The sequence below is a fragment of the Mixophyes fleayi genome, chromosome 8 (genome assembly GCF_038048845.1).
Source record: "Mixophyes fleayi isolate aMixFle1 chromosome 8, aMixFle1.hap1, whole genome shotgun sequence".
In the NCBI taxonomy this organism is placed as follows: domain Eukaryota; kingdom Metazoa; phylum Chordata; class Amphibia; order Anura; family Limnodynastidae; genus Mixophyes; species Mixophyes fleayi.
Genome location: NC_134409.1, coordinates 74,497,889 through 74,513,595, shown reverse-complemented (window position 1 = coordinate 74,513,595; position 15,707 = coordinate 74,497,889). Strand labels below are relative to the sequence as shown.

General features: G+C 36.3%; 1 protein-coding gene across 1 annotated transcript in view; it reads right to left on the bottom strand.

Moving 5' to 3' along the window:
* Positions 1 to 890: 890 nt before the first annotated feature.
* Positions 891 to 15,707, bottom strand: part of KIFAP3 (kinesin associated protein 3) — a 198,182-nt gene continuing 183,365 nt past the window's right edge. Inside the window, exon 20 of the mRNA XM_075182739.1 lies at positions 891 to 1,713. Within this exon, the coding sequence (XP_075038840.1) occupies positions 1,605 to 1,713 (109 nt within the window). The 3' untranslated portion in view covers positions 891 to 1,604. The remainder of the gene's footprint in view (positions 1,714 to 15,707) is intronic.

The following is a 15,707-nucleotide window of genomic DNA, read 5'->3' as shown; positions in this document are numbered from 1 at the left end:
ACACATAAGTAAACAAAGTATCCCAAAGGGTATGCAGGGCACCATCGCACATCAAAGCTCACAATCTAGTGAGAAAAGGGCAGAGCTGAAAAAAGAGGAGCCAAGTATGGCTCACAAAAATGCCTTGAATAAGACCCTGGTAGGGTCGAAACGCGTTGGGTTCAATCTTCTGTATATTTTCAGATTGCCCCTCCTGCTTTGCTCCACAGCTGCATTGGGTGCCCATCCTAAAAAGAACTTGCTGAGGACTTTTGTTACCTGCAAATTCTGGTAGGCGACTACTACGTATAGATCTATATTTGGAGATATCATATGTGCTGATTTTTTACTTGACCATTTTTATATGTTTACTAAACAAAATTGTTTGTGTGGTAATTTACCATATACTACCTTTTTTATTCTGCATATACTATCTGCATGTGAAAATGACCTCCCACCATGGCTATCTTCTACAAGTTCATCTCTTCTTCCCACTACATGTCCCTCCCTTTTCACCTCTTACAAGTTACCTTATTTACCTCCAGACATTTTACCTCCTCCCAACCCACTTTGGGACACCAATATTGCCTTGTCCTATTCCCATGTAGACCATCAACCTTGCCACCCATTTCCCGTAGGGACCATCCCAAACTCTCAAAACATACTGGTATGTTAATGGACTGCTGACAAAATTAATCCTAGTGTGTCTTTGTATGCATGTGTTACAGAACTTAAGCTGCAAGTTCCAATGGGGGCAGGGAAAGATGTGAACAGCAAATATTCTCTGTGTACAGCACTGCATAACTTGTGGCATTGGAGAAATAAACGATAATAATAATCATATTGCATTATGGTTAGGTTTCTGCATTTTGGACAATAAAACAATATAAATATCACATTATAGACTTGGATTTCTTTTCTTTTTTTATTCCAGGATTATGTATGGAGATATTATATAATATATAAGGTTTATTTATCACAAACAAATTATACACAAGACAGTTGAAAGAGATCAATAAGTAATATTCCACCTAAAATGTAACTTTAATTCAAACATTAGCTCATGAAACAAAACAGTTTTCAAAGTAAATACTATTGTTAAAGATTTTCCTGCAGCTAGCCCCAGCAATAATATCCTGAATGCTGGTAGTGCCCATCACCATGAAGTCAGGATAGGGTGCTGGAAGAAGCTGAATACATAGTTTAAAGAGTATTACATAATGTACAATGCAATTCAGTTTTAAAATGTTTTACTTTCACGAGTTAAATGTTGAGATATTAAAATAATGAAGAAATGGTTGCGCTAGAATGCTATATTCTATATAAATATGAAACAGAGTACACCATGCGAAAGGTTATGTCACAATCATTTGGAATGCTTAATCTCCAGAAGTACCTACCATTACTTATTCCATGACTCCTGTAAGTCCTTTATTTATGTCTGCTTTTATGGTTTGAATGCAAAATGTGGTTTGGTACCAATTGGCAAATTAAAGTACAATTTATTAAACAACATTACAAGACTCCTCATAAGGACGCCAGATGACTGGTTAACGGCATGCTTTTCTCACTAGGCTGATGTGGAATTCGCCTTAACAGTATCTCAAGTTTGGGTGATCAGGTCGCTATCGTGTTCCATGTCCATAATAGTAGGGTTCATCTGGGCGGTAGCCATATGCTGTTGTAGGTCGTCCAGGTATACTGGCAGCTTGTCCAAAACTATCAACACCAATCCTAATAAAATAACAGAAAAATAGAGTATGTTATACAGTATGTGCAGGTATTCAGTTTGTGTTAATCAGCTACATACTGAGCTATCTGCCTGGCTTGAGGCAGGGATAGATGCTGGTTATACAGCAGGCGTCTTTCCTACTGTTAGGATATATACAGACAGAAGCATCTTCTCAATTTTTAAAAATGCCATAAGAGTTTTGTTTCTGTCATGCCACATCTACAACCGTGAAAAATTAGGTAGTCTTCATTTTTAAAGCCTACACTTCTCATTGAATGGAGAGGAATATTAGGAGTGTCAAAGTGCTTCATATATATGCTGCAGAAAAAACAATGATCGACCATACCTTTCAAAATGATAATTGATTCTTGAATAGTGGAGTGCCGCAGCCATCCAATCTGGAGCCAGCTGTCATTTATAGTAGTGTCAGATTTGAACTTATTGTCTACAACTCTTCTTAATGCATAAAGCAGGGTTCACAAGGAAATAACCCCATAAATAAATAAATAAATAAATTGCAAACTTTATTTGAGAGCAAGTAATAGTTCAAATAGTAATGGACTAATGTCTATAATGTACATATAGTTAAAAAGCTATGGGGAACTGTGCAGTAAGAAAAAAAAAAATATATATATATATATATATATATATATATATATATATATATACATATATATATATATATGGAAGCACGGTGCCTTTTAATATGAACTGTGAGCTATGTTGAAATCTCCCTTTTTTTCCCCCCAACATACTTCATCTCAAACGATAATACATCATGATTTTTTTAACTACTTATGTTTTGTTGTTACTATAATCTATTAAGCAAATACCATTTTATGACATATCATTTCTATTACTATAATTTATGCATGGAGATACACTCAAAAGAGGGATCATCTGTTTGAATTTCACTATCCAAAGCATGCATCCTTCCTAAATAACCAATGCACTAAAACTGAACACAGAACATGCACCATCTAGTGGCTGCATCTCACAAATATGGTATAAAAAAAAGATCATGTTTACAATCTATCATAAGGCCACAAATTCCCATCAGGCAGGATATTTTAATCATGACTCCTTCATTCACCATTATAAGCACAACTACATAATCATGTAAATCACCTGCTCTGCATTTTATACAGTAAATGAACAACATTAATTTTAGAGGTTTTTAACCTCCTTTTAAGGTTTCATCAGTAGTAATGTCAGTTACATCACATGACTTATTTTGAGAATGTTCTGTGATGGAATAAATAAATGTCAGTGAAGGTGAACCACAAATGGATAAAAAGATCACTTCATACAAGCAGCTTGATTTGTTTCAAATTGAAATATGTGCATTATAAAGCAAAACATAATCCTTTATTGTAAATTAACAAGTTGGATGTATGAACTACTCATAAAGATGTGACTTTCGAGCCTACTTTGTGTTGTGGAGGGACCTGTTACATCAATTATCAAACTGCGTATGTGGCTTTCTGCTTCCTTACATTTCTTTCCGCACATCATGACCCTGTCTTTTTTTATATAGAGTCTTGTCCTACCTAACAGAGGTGGACTGACAAGGGTGGCAGTTTCACCTCGATTGGGGTCTCCTTGCCAGCTGGATCTGACCCAACAAGCTATGTATTGGATTAAGCTGGCTACTGGGTATGATGGTTCTTAGAATTCTGTTCAGGCCTGAACCAATCAATCACAAGGCCCTGCTCATAGAAATGGATGGCCTGCATAAAACACTTTCGAAACAGCTATCGTGCCAGCAAAAAGCAAATCCAAGAGACTATAGTTACAATTAATAACAAGAGATATATGTTGCTTATTAAAGGCTTCCAAAACGCAGTGTGCATGATAGGACATCCTTGTCATTGCAGCGGCTTGCTGCATGGTTACTGAGCAAATGGACACAATTTTGCTTTCCTACAGATTGGACAGTGTATGCAAATCAACATAATTATGTTATTTCAATGGGACCAAAACACATTTTCACAGAAGGCTTGTCTTAATAACTTACCCTGTGAAAGTCTTAAAATTAAAATATAAAATAACTTCTTTTTGTGATAGGGCCATCTTTTATAATGTTTTAGACATTTGCACTTAGTCATGTAATTGTACAATTATTTTTGTACTTGCTTATTTCTTGTTCCGCAAAATAAATATACATTAAAACCCTTCTCTCCCCCACCCTTTATCTACCCTTCTTCCTCTTATCCCCACACTTTTGAATCTCCTTTGTGCTTCCATGCAATATTTAAAATATATTGTAAATCCTTAGATCTTATAAAATTGCATAATGTATATGTTTGTTTGCATCAGATTTCTGATGCAAAAAACAAACAAAAAACCCCTTATCAACTGATTATGAAATTAAACATAGGCCACAAGAGTCTAATTACACAATTGGAGCAGTTTTTAATTTGGACAAAAATCACTATTACAATACAAGAACTAAGTAGGAGGGTAATAATATTACAAATGTGTTAAATTTGCTGAAGACATATTTAATAAGTTGTTACATTTGGAAACCACTGGGTAGGAAGACCAAATCATCGACACAGTGTACACTGGACCCAACAATACCTACTATTAGATCAGGTTAAGACATGCTAATTGCAATCACCACAGAAAAGAACCATTTGTGTATGCTGAATGAAAAAAGAAAAGACATCATGTTTTATAGACCCATCTCCCAAAAGAGTGCCAGTCCACCACTCTAACATTGATCTCACCCACATAAAACGGCAAACCACTTTTCAGGTCTTGGATAAATAATAAATATTTGACTGCAATAGGAGTTCATTATAGGTATTTCAGGAGTTGTTTTAGAGCAACTAGGAACAAAATTGTTGATTTTGTGAAAATTGTATTTCACTACATAATGCAAACGGAACGATATCTATATAAAATCTGAAAATTAAAGTAACCCATGCTCCAGTACCTGTAGCTAAAAAGAGACCAACAAAATACTACCAAATTTTAATGTACATATATATATATATATATATATATATATATATATATAAATATATATATAAATAAAACACACAAATGGGGACTTTGTATGTTCTCTCCATGTTTGCGTGGGTTTCCTCCTGGAACTCCTGTTTCCTCTCACACTTCAAAAACATACTAGTAGGCTAATTGACTGCTATCAACTTGACCCTAGTCTGTGTATTTGACTGTGTGTGTTAGGGAATTTAGACTGTAAGCTACAATGGACCAGGGACTGATGTGAGTGGCAAATATTCTCTGTACAGTGCCGCGGAATTAGTGGCACTATATAAATAAATGCTGATGAGGACTTCTCAGCGCTGCCACAACATAATAAAAAAGATAAAAATACTTAAGTGTTTTGATGTGTTCGACTGGAACTTGTATAACAATTTCTGTTTTCTTATTTCTGTCTAGTCATGTACACTATAAGCTGTAAGTTATAAGTGAAGTAAGTCCTTAGAAAAGTTTCATAAATATTCTTCATATGTGAGTTCCAGAAACACAGGGAACGCACCAGTACACTGAAATGTACCCCTTCAGTAATGCAACTATAGTCCACAAATATTGTGGGAAGCTTTTCTTTCTGATCTCTGAAGAGAGCCTTCATCTTCCTATTCTGATGTTCGCTCCTTGGAGTGGAAACCAGCAATCTGTACATATATAAATCAAAATAGGAAACAAAAATGGCACTCTCAACAGGATGCAGCTCGAACCCCGATCCTTCCAACATGTTTCAACAGAAATTATGTTTTTTTTCATGGCTAGCTCTTTTATCTACACAACTACTCTACTCCAGCACAATACTTGGGTTGCAAATAGTAAAACAGATATATATCGCTCCTGCCTCCTCCAGCACACTCCTTAAACAGGTTATGTGAATACTTGTGTATAGGACAGCCACATTTAACATCGTGCCTCAGCAGTGTTTCAGTCACCCTTCCTCTGCGGGTGTGACCATTCACTTATTTTGGCTCTAACACTTGCTAGCGTTCTCTCAGCCCTGCTCACGCCTCCTTTGCAAGAGTAGCATCACTAATTTGTTTGGGCTCTGACACCGGCTTGTATTCTCTAAGCCCTGCTCACCCCTCCTCTGTGGGGGTATCACCACTCACTTATTTCCTGCCTCTCTGCTCCCAGCAGGATGTCTCTAGGTTCACTCACTCAATGATGTGTCTCTCAGACACAACAGTATATTCTGAGGTAATGCGCCAAACTGCCTTTGACTGAGCTCCCCTCTCTATCACACAGTCACATTCTGAAGTAATTTCTCCTTCAAATCTGTCCCATTTAACTCATATTCACTCTGTCATGATGTACTTTGGTCTGCTGCCATGAGGGCATAGATTCGCTTCCCCAGATTGAAAGGGTGATCTTGGGACTTTTCAGCTCAAACCAGCCTTATGTTTCTGAATAACCGTACCTGATGTGTTTCCCCTGTGTTCTAGTGCTTGGTCAAAACCAGAACTCACCGTGAGGTGTGAATAACAACGCCACAGGGGGTGTTAAGGGAAATTATTAAGGAAAATTTACAATGTCAAAGGAACAATGTACCTACAGTAAATTATTTCAGATATTAGAAGTCATCTCGGGTTTCTGTGACCTGTATAAAAAGTACCTGGCCTACAGCCTAGTAAGTTTACATGGCACAGAACTCCTGTGACTTTTAATATCTATTCAATCTATCTAAATTAAAATATTTAAAAAGTGATATATTCAATGATTTGGGCAATCACTTATCCCTTTCTCAAAATAACACACATGTGAAAAAACAAAAATATAGCTTAAGTACCTTATGCGGCCTTGAAAAATTGAAACAAGACATGAGACCTGGAAAGCAGCTTAAACAAGGATAGCCCAGAACCTGTTATCACATATGCAGCATAAACCAATCACACTCCGGTGAGCAGCGTAAGCAATGATTAAATAAGACCTGTGGCCATATGTGCAGTATGAACTAATCACAAACCTCATAGCTAGGCAACCAAAACAATGCACAACAAACAGAATTATGAGTATATGAATATGTGTACATACAAAAGATATTCAATTAATAGAATAATAAGTTGAATAAAGGAACATTTCTATATAATTAAACCTGTTATAACATATGCACCATGAAATCTGTTACTAGGCAACTAGACAAATTTCCAGCAGACAAAATTGCATAAAAAAGAATGTATATAATGTACATAAGCTGATCACTGGAGTGTCATTGGTTCAGTGCTTCGTCTGAAATACTAGACAGTCCACAATTCCCCTTCCCTGAAAATACTTCTGAATTACGATGGCTCACGGTGGACAACAGAACACATCTCCCAACATAAGGGACGTAAACCCTAATCGTGGGACAGTTGGGAGGCATGCTATGGGTAAAGTTGAAAGATAATCATTTGTGATACTCAGAAAAACAATCAAAAATGGGGAAGAGAAGAAAATAGCAAACAGAAAGAATAAAGAGATGAAGATTATTTTAATACACTAAAAATTGCTTTTGTGATTTAATTTACATTTACAGATTGGAAAAACAATATCATTCCCCAAAATCTGGATTTAGTAATAAAGAATACTAAATTGCTTCAGACTTTTTTTTTTTAAACACAGAAACGCTATCATAACTTCCCATAAACAGTATATGTTATTATACTTTTTTTTGTGTGACGGAACTGTGATTTGTGGAATAGGAAAATATCAAACATGTTTATCTTCTATGAAGACCTACAAAATGCCATATGAAAAGCGATAAAACAATATATATATATAATATATATATATATATATATATATATATATATATATATATATTGTGAGCAATACAGGGTCCGTGTAGTAATTGTGTGTGAAATACTGGAGCAGAACATACAAGACAACAAGGGTGCTTGAAATCAGCTATCAAAACTTGTCATATTTGTTTGAAAGGTTTGGTATCGGCTGAACTAAAATTAACACAGGCAACCAATTACAATGTAAAACAAACCCCTGGTGTACTAGTTAGTTTTTAGTTTCTTTAAAATGGAAGCTGTGTTCTCTAAACCTCTGCACTTTGTAATGGTTTCATTTTTTTAAGCTGAAATCATTTCCAGGCATCAGTAATATGCACAAGCCCTTGCATGTGTACTTCTAAAAGCACAAATATTTCTTTTTCCTTTTGGCTTACCAGTCCTGTCAGAGTAAATTTTACTTGAGATGCTGTGGCACTTAAAAGTTCTTGGATTACCCTGGCTGATGCAATGATCTGTGACCTTTGTGGAGTGGTAGCTGAACTTGCTGCAAGTTTATATTTTGGGAAGGGTTTGCAGACCAGATGTTTAGAATGAATATATTTGAGGTACATATTTTGTAAAATTTCCAGTAAATAAAACAAGTAGGCAAAACAAATGCCATACCATTGTTCTCTCTAAAACAAAGTTTATTTAAAGTTGAGTCATGAGTTCAATTCCCGACCATGGACTTATCTGTGTGGAGTTTGTATGTTCTCCCCGTGTTTGCGTGGGTTTCCCCCGGGTGCTCCGGTTTCCTCCCACACCCCAAAAAAACATACTGGTAGGTTAATTGGCTGCTATCAAAATTGACAGGAATTGTTAGGGAATTTAGAATGTAAGCTCCAATGGGGCAGGGCATAATGTGAATGAGTTCTCTGTACAGCGCTGCAGAATCAGTGGCGCTATATAAATAAATGGTGATGATGATTTAATACATATATAATTTATAGGAATCTATAAAAATACATTAGGTTTTTACTAACAGAGGATATTCTACTTTGTTACCCATATACTGTAGGTGTGACCCTAATGTGCCTCATTTATGGGTTTTCCATTGAGCAGTACATTAGAAGCATATATATAATAGGGTACACAGGTTAACCAAAGGTGCAGCAATAGTTGATGCAGCTGTCACAAATGTGACAAACACCAAAATCCCCTGACAAAATGGAAACTAGAACGCAACATATAATGTGCTGGGTCCTATATGGGCTCAAGCCACTGCCCACTAGCCATGGATGAAGGTGGTAAATGCCTCCACACAAGCAACACTGACATGTCCAGCAATTAATGTCTTTTGGTCAGTACTGCCCAAATACTTTAGTGATTAAGGATACATTTCTGTTATAATTATATGTTTCTGAGACAAAAAAGCACTCAAAATAATCATCCAAGAGATTTCATAAAACTTTCAAGGTCAGTTGGACAGTGTTTTTTTAGGCAACACAGGACAGAAAGATGGTAGTCAAGGGGGCAGATTACACAACAGACATGGGGTACACAGGAAATACAGGGGCAGATAAGAGATCCGATTAGATACAAAAAAAAGATTTCTGGAGTAAATACTGGGTAAATACTTGAGATTATCGGATAAATACAGGTGGCAGGCAAGACATGGGGACAAAAAAATTGCCCAGGTAAACACACAAAATACACAGTGAAGCTAAAGGTCAACTTTATCAACACCACTGCCAGTAGCCAATTTGTAGGACAACCTTACAGGGTGTAATGCTCAGAACTACCAGCAATGGCAATTAAAACTTGGTTGTCATTGATCAACTACGTATGAGATATGCTTGAAAACTTGAGGAACACGATTTTCTAAACTTTCAGTTCCCCATGAGATCTTCAGTGCTTGTTCTGTCATCTATTTCCATAATACTATGTGCAGTAAAGTTATTTTTGTTTTTTGTTTTTTTTTAGAGTTGAAACAAAAATTCAGACAAAAGCCAGACTGGTTTGCCTTTTAAATCCGTAATGGCACATCTTCACAGAATCATTAGTAGTGACCGCAACAAACGGACAGGGAAAATCTCTTTGAAACTGTGAAATTACCATTTGTTTGCTCTAAATGTAAATTAATCTTTCATATATGAGATATATCATTGGATCTGATGTGTATTATAGTCTCTAAATTATGAAAAAGTTTGTAACTGTAATCAAGTTTTCAAAATGGTGGATGCAAGTCCTTTGAAAGGATTCTTACGTATATATCGGTGTTTGTTCTAATCATATAAATGATGTGAATAATTCTTTCATTATATTTCATAATTATATAAATGCAATTATCAAATACTGTTTTTTTTTTTTAGTGAACTTGTTTGCTATAACGATTATGTTTTCCAACTCTGTTTGAAAAAGACAAAATCCTATATGACAAAACAACTGCGCAAACCTGAATGATCCACAACTTAGATAACAGATGAAACAAAATTGTATCTTTATTTCTTCCCATCTGTGGTAATCTGATGTGTTCTTCATTGACTCTACATGTCTTGTCAATATAGCTTATACCACTTTCATACTGCCGCCCCGGCAATATCCCGGGTTGTTAAGCCGGGATATTGCCGGGGCACAGGGCAGTATAGATAAGAAGATTCCCGGGTCGGGCGGGTTCATACTGCACATGTCCGACCCGGGTTTTAGAAAAAAAAAAAAAAAGTGTAAAAAAATGTTTTAATTAAAAAAAAATACATAACAAATGTTTACTTAACTTATTTTCAGCCAGCGGTGTCTCCGGTGCGTTGCCGGCTGTCAGGGGGACCTCTGGGTACTAAAATGACGTCATTTCTAGTCCATTAGAAATTACGTCATTTTAGTACCCAGAGGTCCCCCTGACAGCCGGCAACGCACCGGAGACACCGCTGGCTGAAAATAAGTTAAGTAAACATTTGTTATGTATTTTTTATTAATTAAAATAATTTTTTTTTACTTTGCCATTTTTTTTTTTTACAGTATGAATGGTGAGACCCGGGAATTACACGGGTTGCACCATTCATACTGCAGGCGAGCGGGGTCCAACCCGGGAATTACCCCTCGCAAAATCCCGGGTCTAAGTCCCAGGATTTTAGACCCGGGATTTTGTGGTTGGACTATTCATACTGCACCAAGACCCGGGTTTTTCAGCGTGCCTCTGCAAAAACCCGGGTTTTTGGTGCAGTATGAATGGGGTTTTATAGAAGGCTCTTTAACCAGCAAGAAGTGTTTTTATTAAAGTAATAATATTGCACTGTGGAGTACCCCCTTTTTCTTTATTGTCCTAGATATCAAAGTGACCACTTGTATTCAGGATTTAATATAATTTAAAATATGCTATATACCTTCAGCAGTATATAACCGTACCCAGTGGTTGAAGTGGAAATTTAGAGGTGGCTTCCTGTATTTAAGATTTAAAATATGCTATATATCTTCAGCAGGCGTAGCAATATAACTGTACCCAGTGGTCAAAGTAGAAATTTAGACGTGGCGGTATGATAAATGTAATGGGAATGTAAGTGAATGGCATACCACTGTATACACCCAGACTTCAATCACTGTCTGTACCTGTATATCTATAAATGTCTATATCTATCTAGTGAGAGAAGCATGCTGTGGTAATTTATAAAATAATACATGAAATAATAATTATGCAATAGAATACACTAATTATAATTGCTAAAAAAATGAATTGTTATTTGTGTTATTTTCTGCAGAGGCAAATATAAAATAGCATCATTATCTATATACGCACACATGTAATTTTGTATTTGATTATTATTTGTCAGTTGTCAATTTAAAACAAATACAGCAATGATGCTGGTGAGTAACAACAATGGTGCAAAAGGTTAGATATTAGCACTGGCATCAGATCTTGTTTGAATTGAAAAAATTGGGTTGATGCTAGTGAGAGACAATAATGACAAGTGTCGTTAATTAGTCACATATAACTGATGTTTGATTATGTCCTAAAAGTACACTGTATACATGGCACATGTGAGCATCTACTTAATCAAAAACATGACCTGCAGCGCTTTTAACTGGTAAAGGGCCACTTAAAATACATCACAGAATAAGTATTTTTGAGGAGAAGTTGAGTCACAAGGTCAGGAACAGCTGTTCTCCAATTTTGCTCTGATTATTTTGAGAAGCCACATCCAACTTTCCATTAGTTCTCTGTTATGGTTTAGATACTTTTTATGACTTGCCAAGAAGGCAAGTGTATAAAACTGGTCACTGTGTTTAGGTTGCTATGTTCAATAGAATTCATTAGTTCAGTTAAACAATATGTGCATGAAGTACATTCATTTTACAAGTCAATATTCTTTCTAATCTTCCCGTGAGAACATAGTCTATTATGTGATAAAGTAATGTCTTAAAAGAAAGGTCACAACAGAAATTCCAATGTCAGACTCAGAACAGCAGGAAGACAATGATACAATCATTAATTTCTTGTTACCAACTTGGATGATATTACATCCACATTATTGATTCCATGTTTTATTTTTATTAACTAAAAAAAAGAAGAGGCAGCTATAACCAAACCCAGTGGTGATTTGAAAATACAGTGATGTGAATCATGTTCTTTGAATTATAGGGCCTGAGGGAAGGGGCGGACTAACATGGACACGCATCTGTTTGGGTGATTCCATTAGCACATGCCCAGAAATTATTATAATGCTAAGAGTTATTTTCATTTCTGATAAAAATAACAGTTTTATGTGTTCTGATGTTAACTTTATTGTACAAATGCATGTGTGTATCCTGCAGCCTGATATTTGTGTCTACATACTGTGAGTAGTTGGCAGACCATACTTACATCCAGATTCAAATCAACATGCTTGGATTTGAATACAGGTGGAACCACCCTCAAGTTCAGTGCTCTTTTTAAACACACAACTTACATGCAAGTTGTGATGCGACTTGAATTAGGCCCATCCTGTCTGGAAAATTGAATTTCACATTGTTTATTAAAGGATCACTAATTAAATGTATTCTCATTTAAAGAACCACTATACTCCAAAAATGAAATGTTCAGATCTGAACCATGAAGCATTGTTCAGTATTAATCTGACATTCCACTACATCTATGTTTATAAGTATTAGATCAGTATGTCATTACAGCGAGCTGCAACTCCTTCAACATCTATGTCAGTGGTCTGATGGTATCCGATACAGATAAAAAAGCGCAGACTGAAATTTTGTGACATTCCTGTTTATGAATAAACCAATATACATTGTGCATTTCTCCAAACAAAGTCTGCCAAGCAGACAGCCTCAGTTTTCTTGTTTTGAGAAACAATTATTATCTTTAATTTATAAGGCACCGCAAAGGGTCTGCAGCGCCGTACATGACATATACAGAAAACAGTGACCCAGGACTACATGATACATTAAGGACAAAATATGAAGAACAAAAATACACACACACACACAGGTAACATGGTAATGCAAATCAAATTATTTCTGGGACAATGAGTGAAAGTGATGGTAGAAATCAACGAGAAGTAGGCTGAAGATTAAGAAAACAGGGCTAGTGGAGAAGGCCAAGAGGTACAGAGGGTGATGGAATAGTTGAAAGAGCACACAAGGAAAGAGGGCCCTACTCCTGAGAGCTTACATCCTAAAGGAAAGGGGGAGACACAAATAGGGTGGTACTAACTGGGGGAGAGAGCCGGGACAAGGGAGTTAGGAGGAGGACTGATCTGCTGACAATCTGCTGCAGAGAAGTAAGGGAAAACATTGTGGACATATACAGGAGATGCTCCAGTTATTTGATGTATATGATACAGCTCTGTAATGCACATCCTTTGATATTATCTTGAAATACTTGTTCTTTAACTGCATGGGTTTAACCCTGACCAATGATTTCAAACTAGAAAACAGTTGTGTCACAATACTAGACTGGATATGACAGAAGAATTTTAGTATGACAAGAAAAGATGAATAATAATTTAGACGATAAGAATTTGTGATAATGTACATTTTTTTCTTTTTTCAAGTGTAGATGACACAAAGTAACTAATTTACCTTGCCTTTTCAATATGCTCATATTTTCTTATAAATCTGGTGTCATTTACTGCAATAATTGAAAAAGGATGTGTTGAATAAATAATCATGCAACATCTGTGTTGGCTGGCGTGTCAAAACACAGCAAAAGTTGAAAACCCTTGCCTCAGAAGACAGACATACCACACTTCTATTGGGGACAACTGCTGGTGAGCTACATGTAGGGGCTACAAAAGAGCACGGATCAAACATCCTGGCTGATTGGCTCCTGATTTGATGAGTGCTGCGCCATCAACAAGGAGAGATGTTCTGTGTAAATCCAAGGTGAGAAGGCTCCCATTAATGTACTATTTTAATAAAATACATAAATTCCCACTCCCTAAGGTTGAAAGCCCATTTGAAGTTACACACCTAATGTAAATATGCTGCCCTGGACCTCCTTTCTGGGTCTATGAAGGGATTCATGCAAAAATGTGCTTGCAACTGTTTCCCAGACCTCTGTGTTGGAGTCATATATCGGCTAAGTTAGCATGTACTAGCTTGTACCTGCAGAATGTAGAAAAGGAGTATAAAAAATAAATCAACATTATTTAAAAGAAAAATTACACTGGGTCAATTACAAATGCAAAATATGCTGACACAACATTCAGTTTTGCATAAATTATATCAAATAGCCTACTGGATGCATAATTCTATACCCACATTATGCTTTTGGGAAGTGCCCTGTGATGACACACCTAGTTTTGTGTGACTGCAGTTTAACATGAAGATGCATGTACAAAAAAATCACTTCAAACACCTACCTACTTCCACTTTAGAACCACCCATTAATTTATTTAACCTTTCACATTTTTCTCCTGAAATACTCATAATACAAGCATCATTTATGTCTTTAAGCGGGACAGGTTTTTTTTTTTTTTGCAAAGATTATCTTATATGCTCAGATCCTTTTTTTACCCCTACGTAAACGCTGACATCTTAATGTGATCATCCCATACAATTAAACATATTTTCACAAAAATAGACAAATTAAGTTTTTGGGGAGACCCTCAGAGGACCATGTCTGATGATTGACAAAGCTCCTGAAAACAGGGATAAAATGTTAATTCTAGTTACTTGCAGTGCAAAAGAGAATATATTGTGTATATAGTGTCAACTTGTGAGGACAGGGGCAAGTTTTTTTTAAAGGGTTACATCTTATACAGTAACCAAAGCAAATAGTCTATCTTCTTTGAATAACTGCAAAATACTATTATAAAATATTTCCTGTGTATATATATTTGCAAGATTTTATGGGATGGGCACAAAAACAGGGGGGAGTAGGACACAAAGGGATACAAACATAACCACCGATAATAAAATGTAAAATATGATATGGACCTAATGCTGGGTGTGTGTAATAGTCGTCAAGGCTAAATTTCTCACAAAAACCAATAACACTACAGTCAGATGGTATCCAGATATAAAACACTGTTATGCAGTATAGAATATACTCATATGAAGATCAAATAATATAATAATAATGAATGTCCATACATCTATATCCGCTTGCAGTATTGATTTCCAACCATGTTTGCATAAGATTGTTTCCAAAACACCACCTGCGTTCATGTAAACCATATTCCATATAAAAAGAGAAAAAAGAAACAGAGCGACAGCTAATAGTGTGGCATGTTTGAAAACGGCGGAGATAAGTGTCCTTGAAAAACAACTCACATTTATAGATATGTGCAGCTCCTATAAAAGGTATCTTTAAAACAGGTGGGCATTCACTGTTCTCCCCACTTCAGATGTGCAGACTCGATAGTACCCAAAAAGTATAAGAAAGAACGGACGGCAACTATCGTGTAGCGTGTTTCATGTAACATCAATTTATTCATAAAAGCTTAAAACCCACTCACATTTAAGTTTAAAATGCTGCTCCTATAAAGGTATCTTTGGGCGGGCTGGTGTTCACTTCCACGATAATATCGTGGTCCCGCTCCGTGTATAATCCCAACCAGAGCAGTGTTCTCAACTCCCGGAAATCCCTGTGACGACGGGGGGGGGGGGGCGTGTCTCAGTGTCTGATTGGGCCAACGCGTTTCGTCACTATTCGTGACTTCATCAGGGGGTGTGATTTTAGTCCGAGGTTTGCTTTTTATATTGAGTTATCAAGTAAGCACAGATGCGGAGTTTGATGGCCAGTAATACGCGTCCAATGGCGCTTCACAAATAAAAGTCTATACAGCACATATAATTAACATTATTGTTGT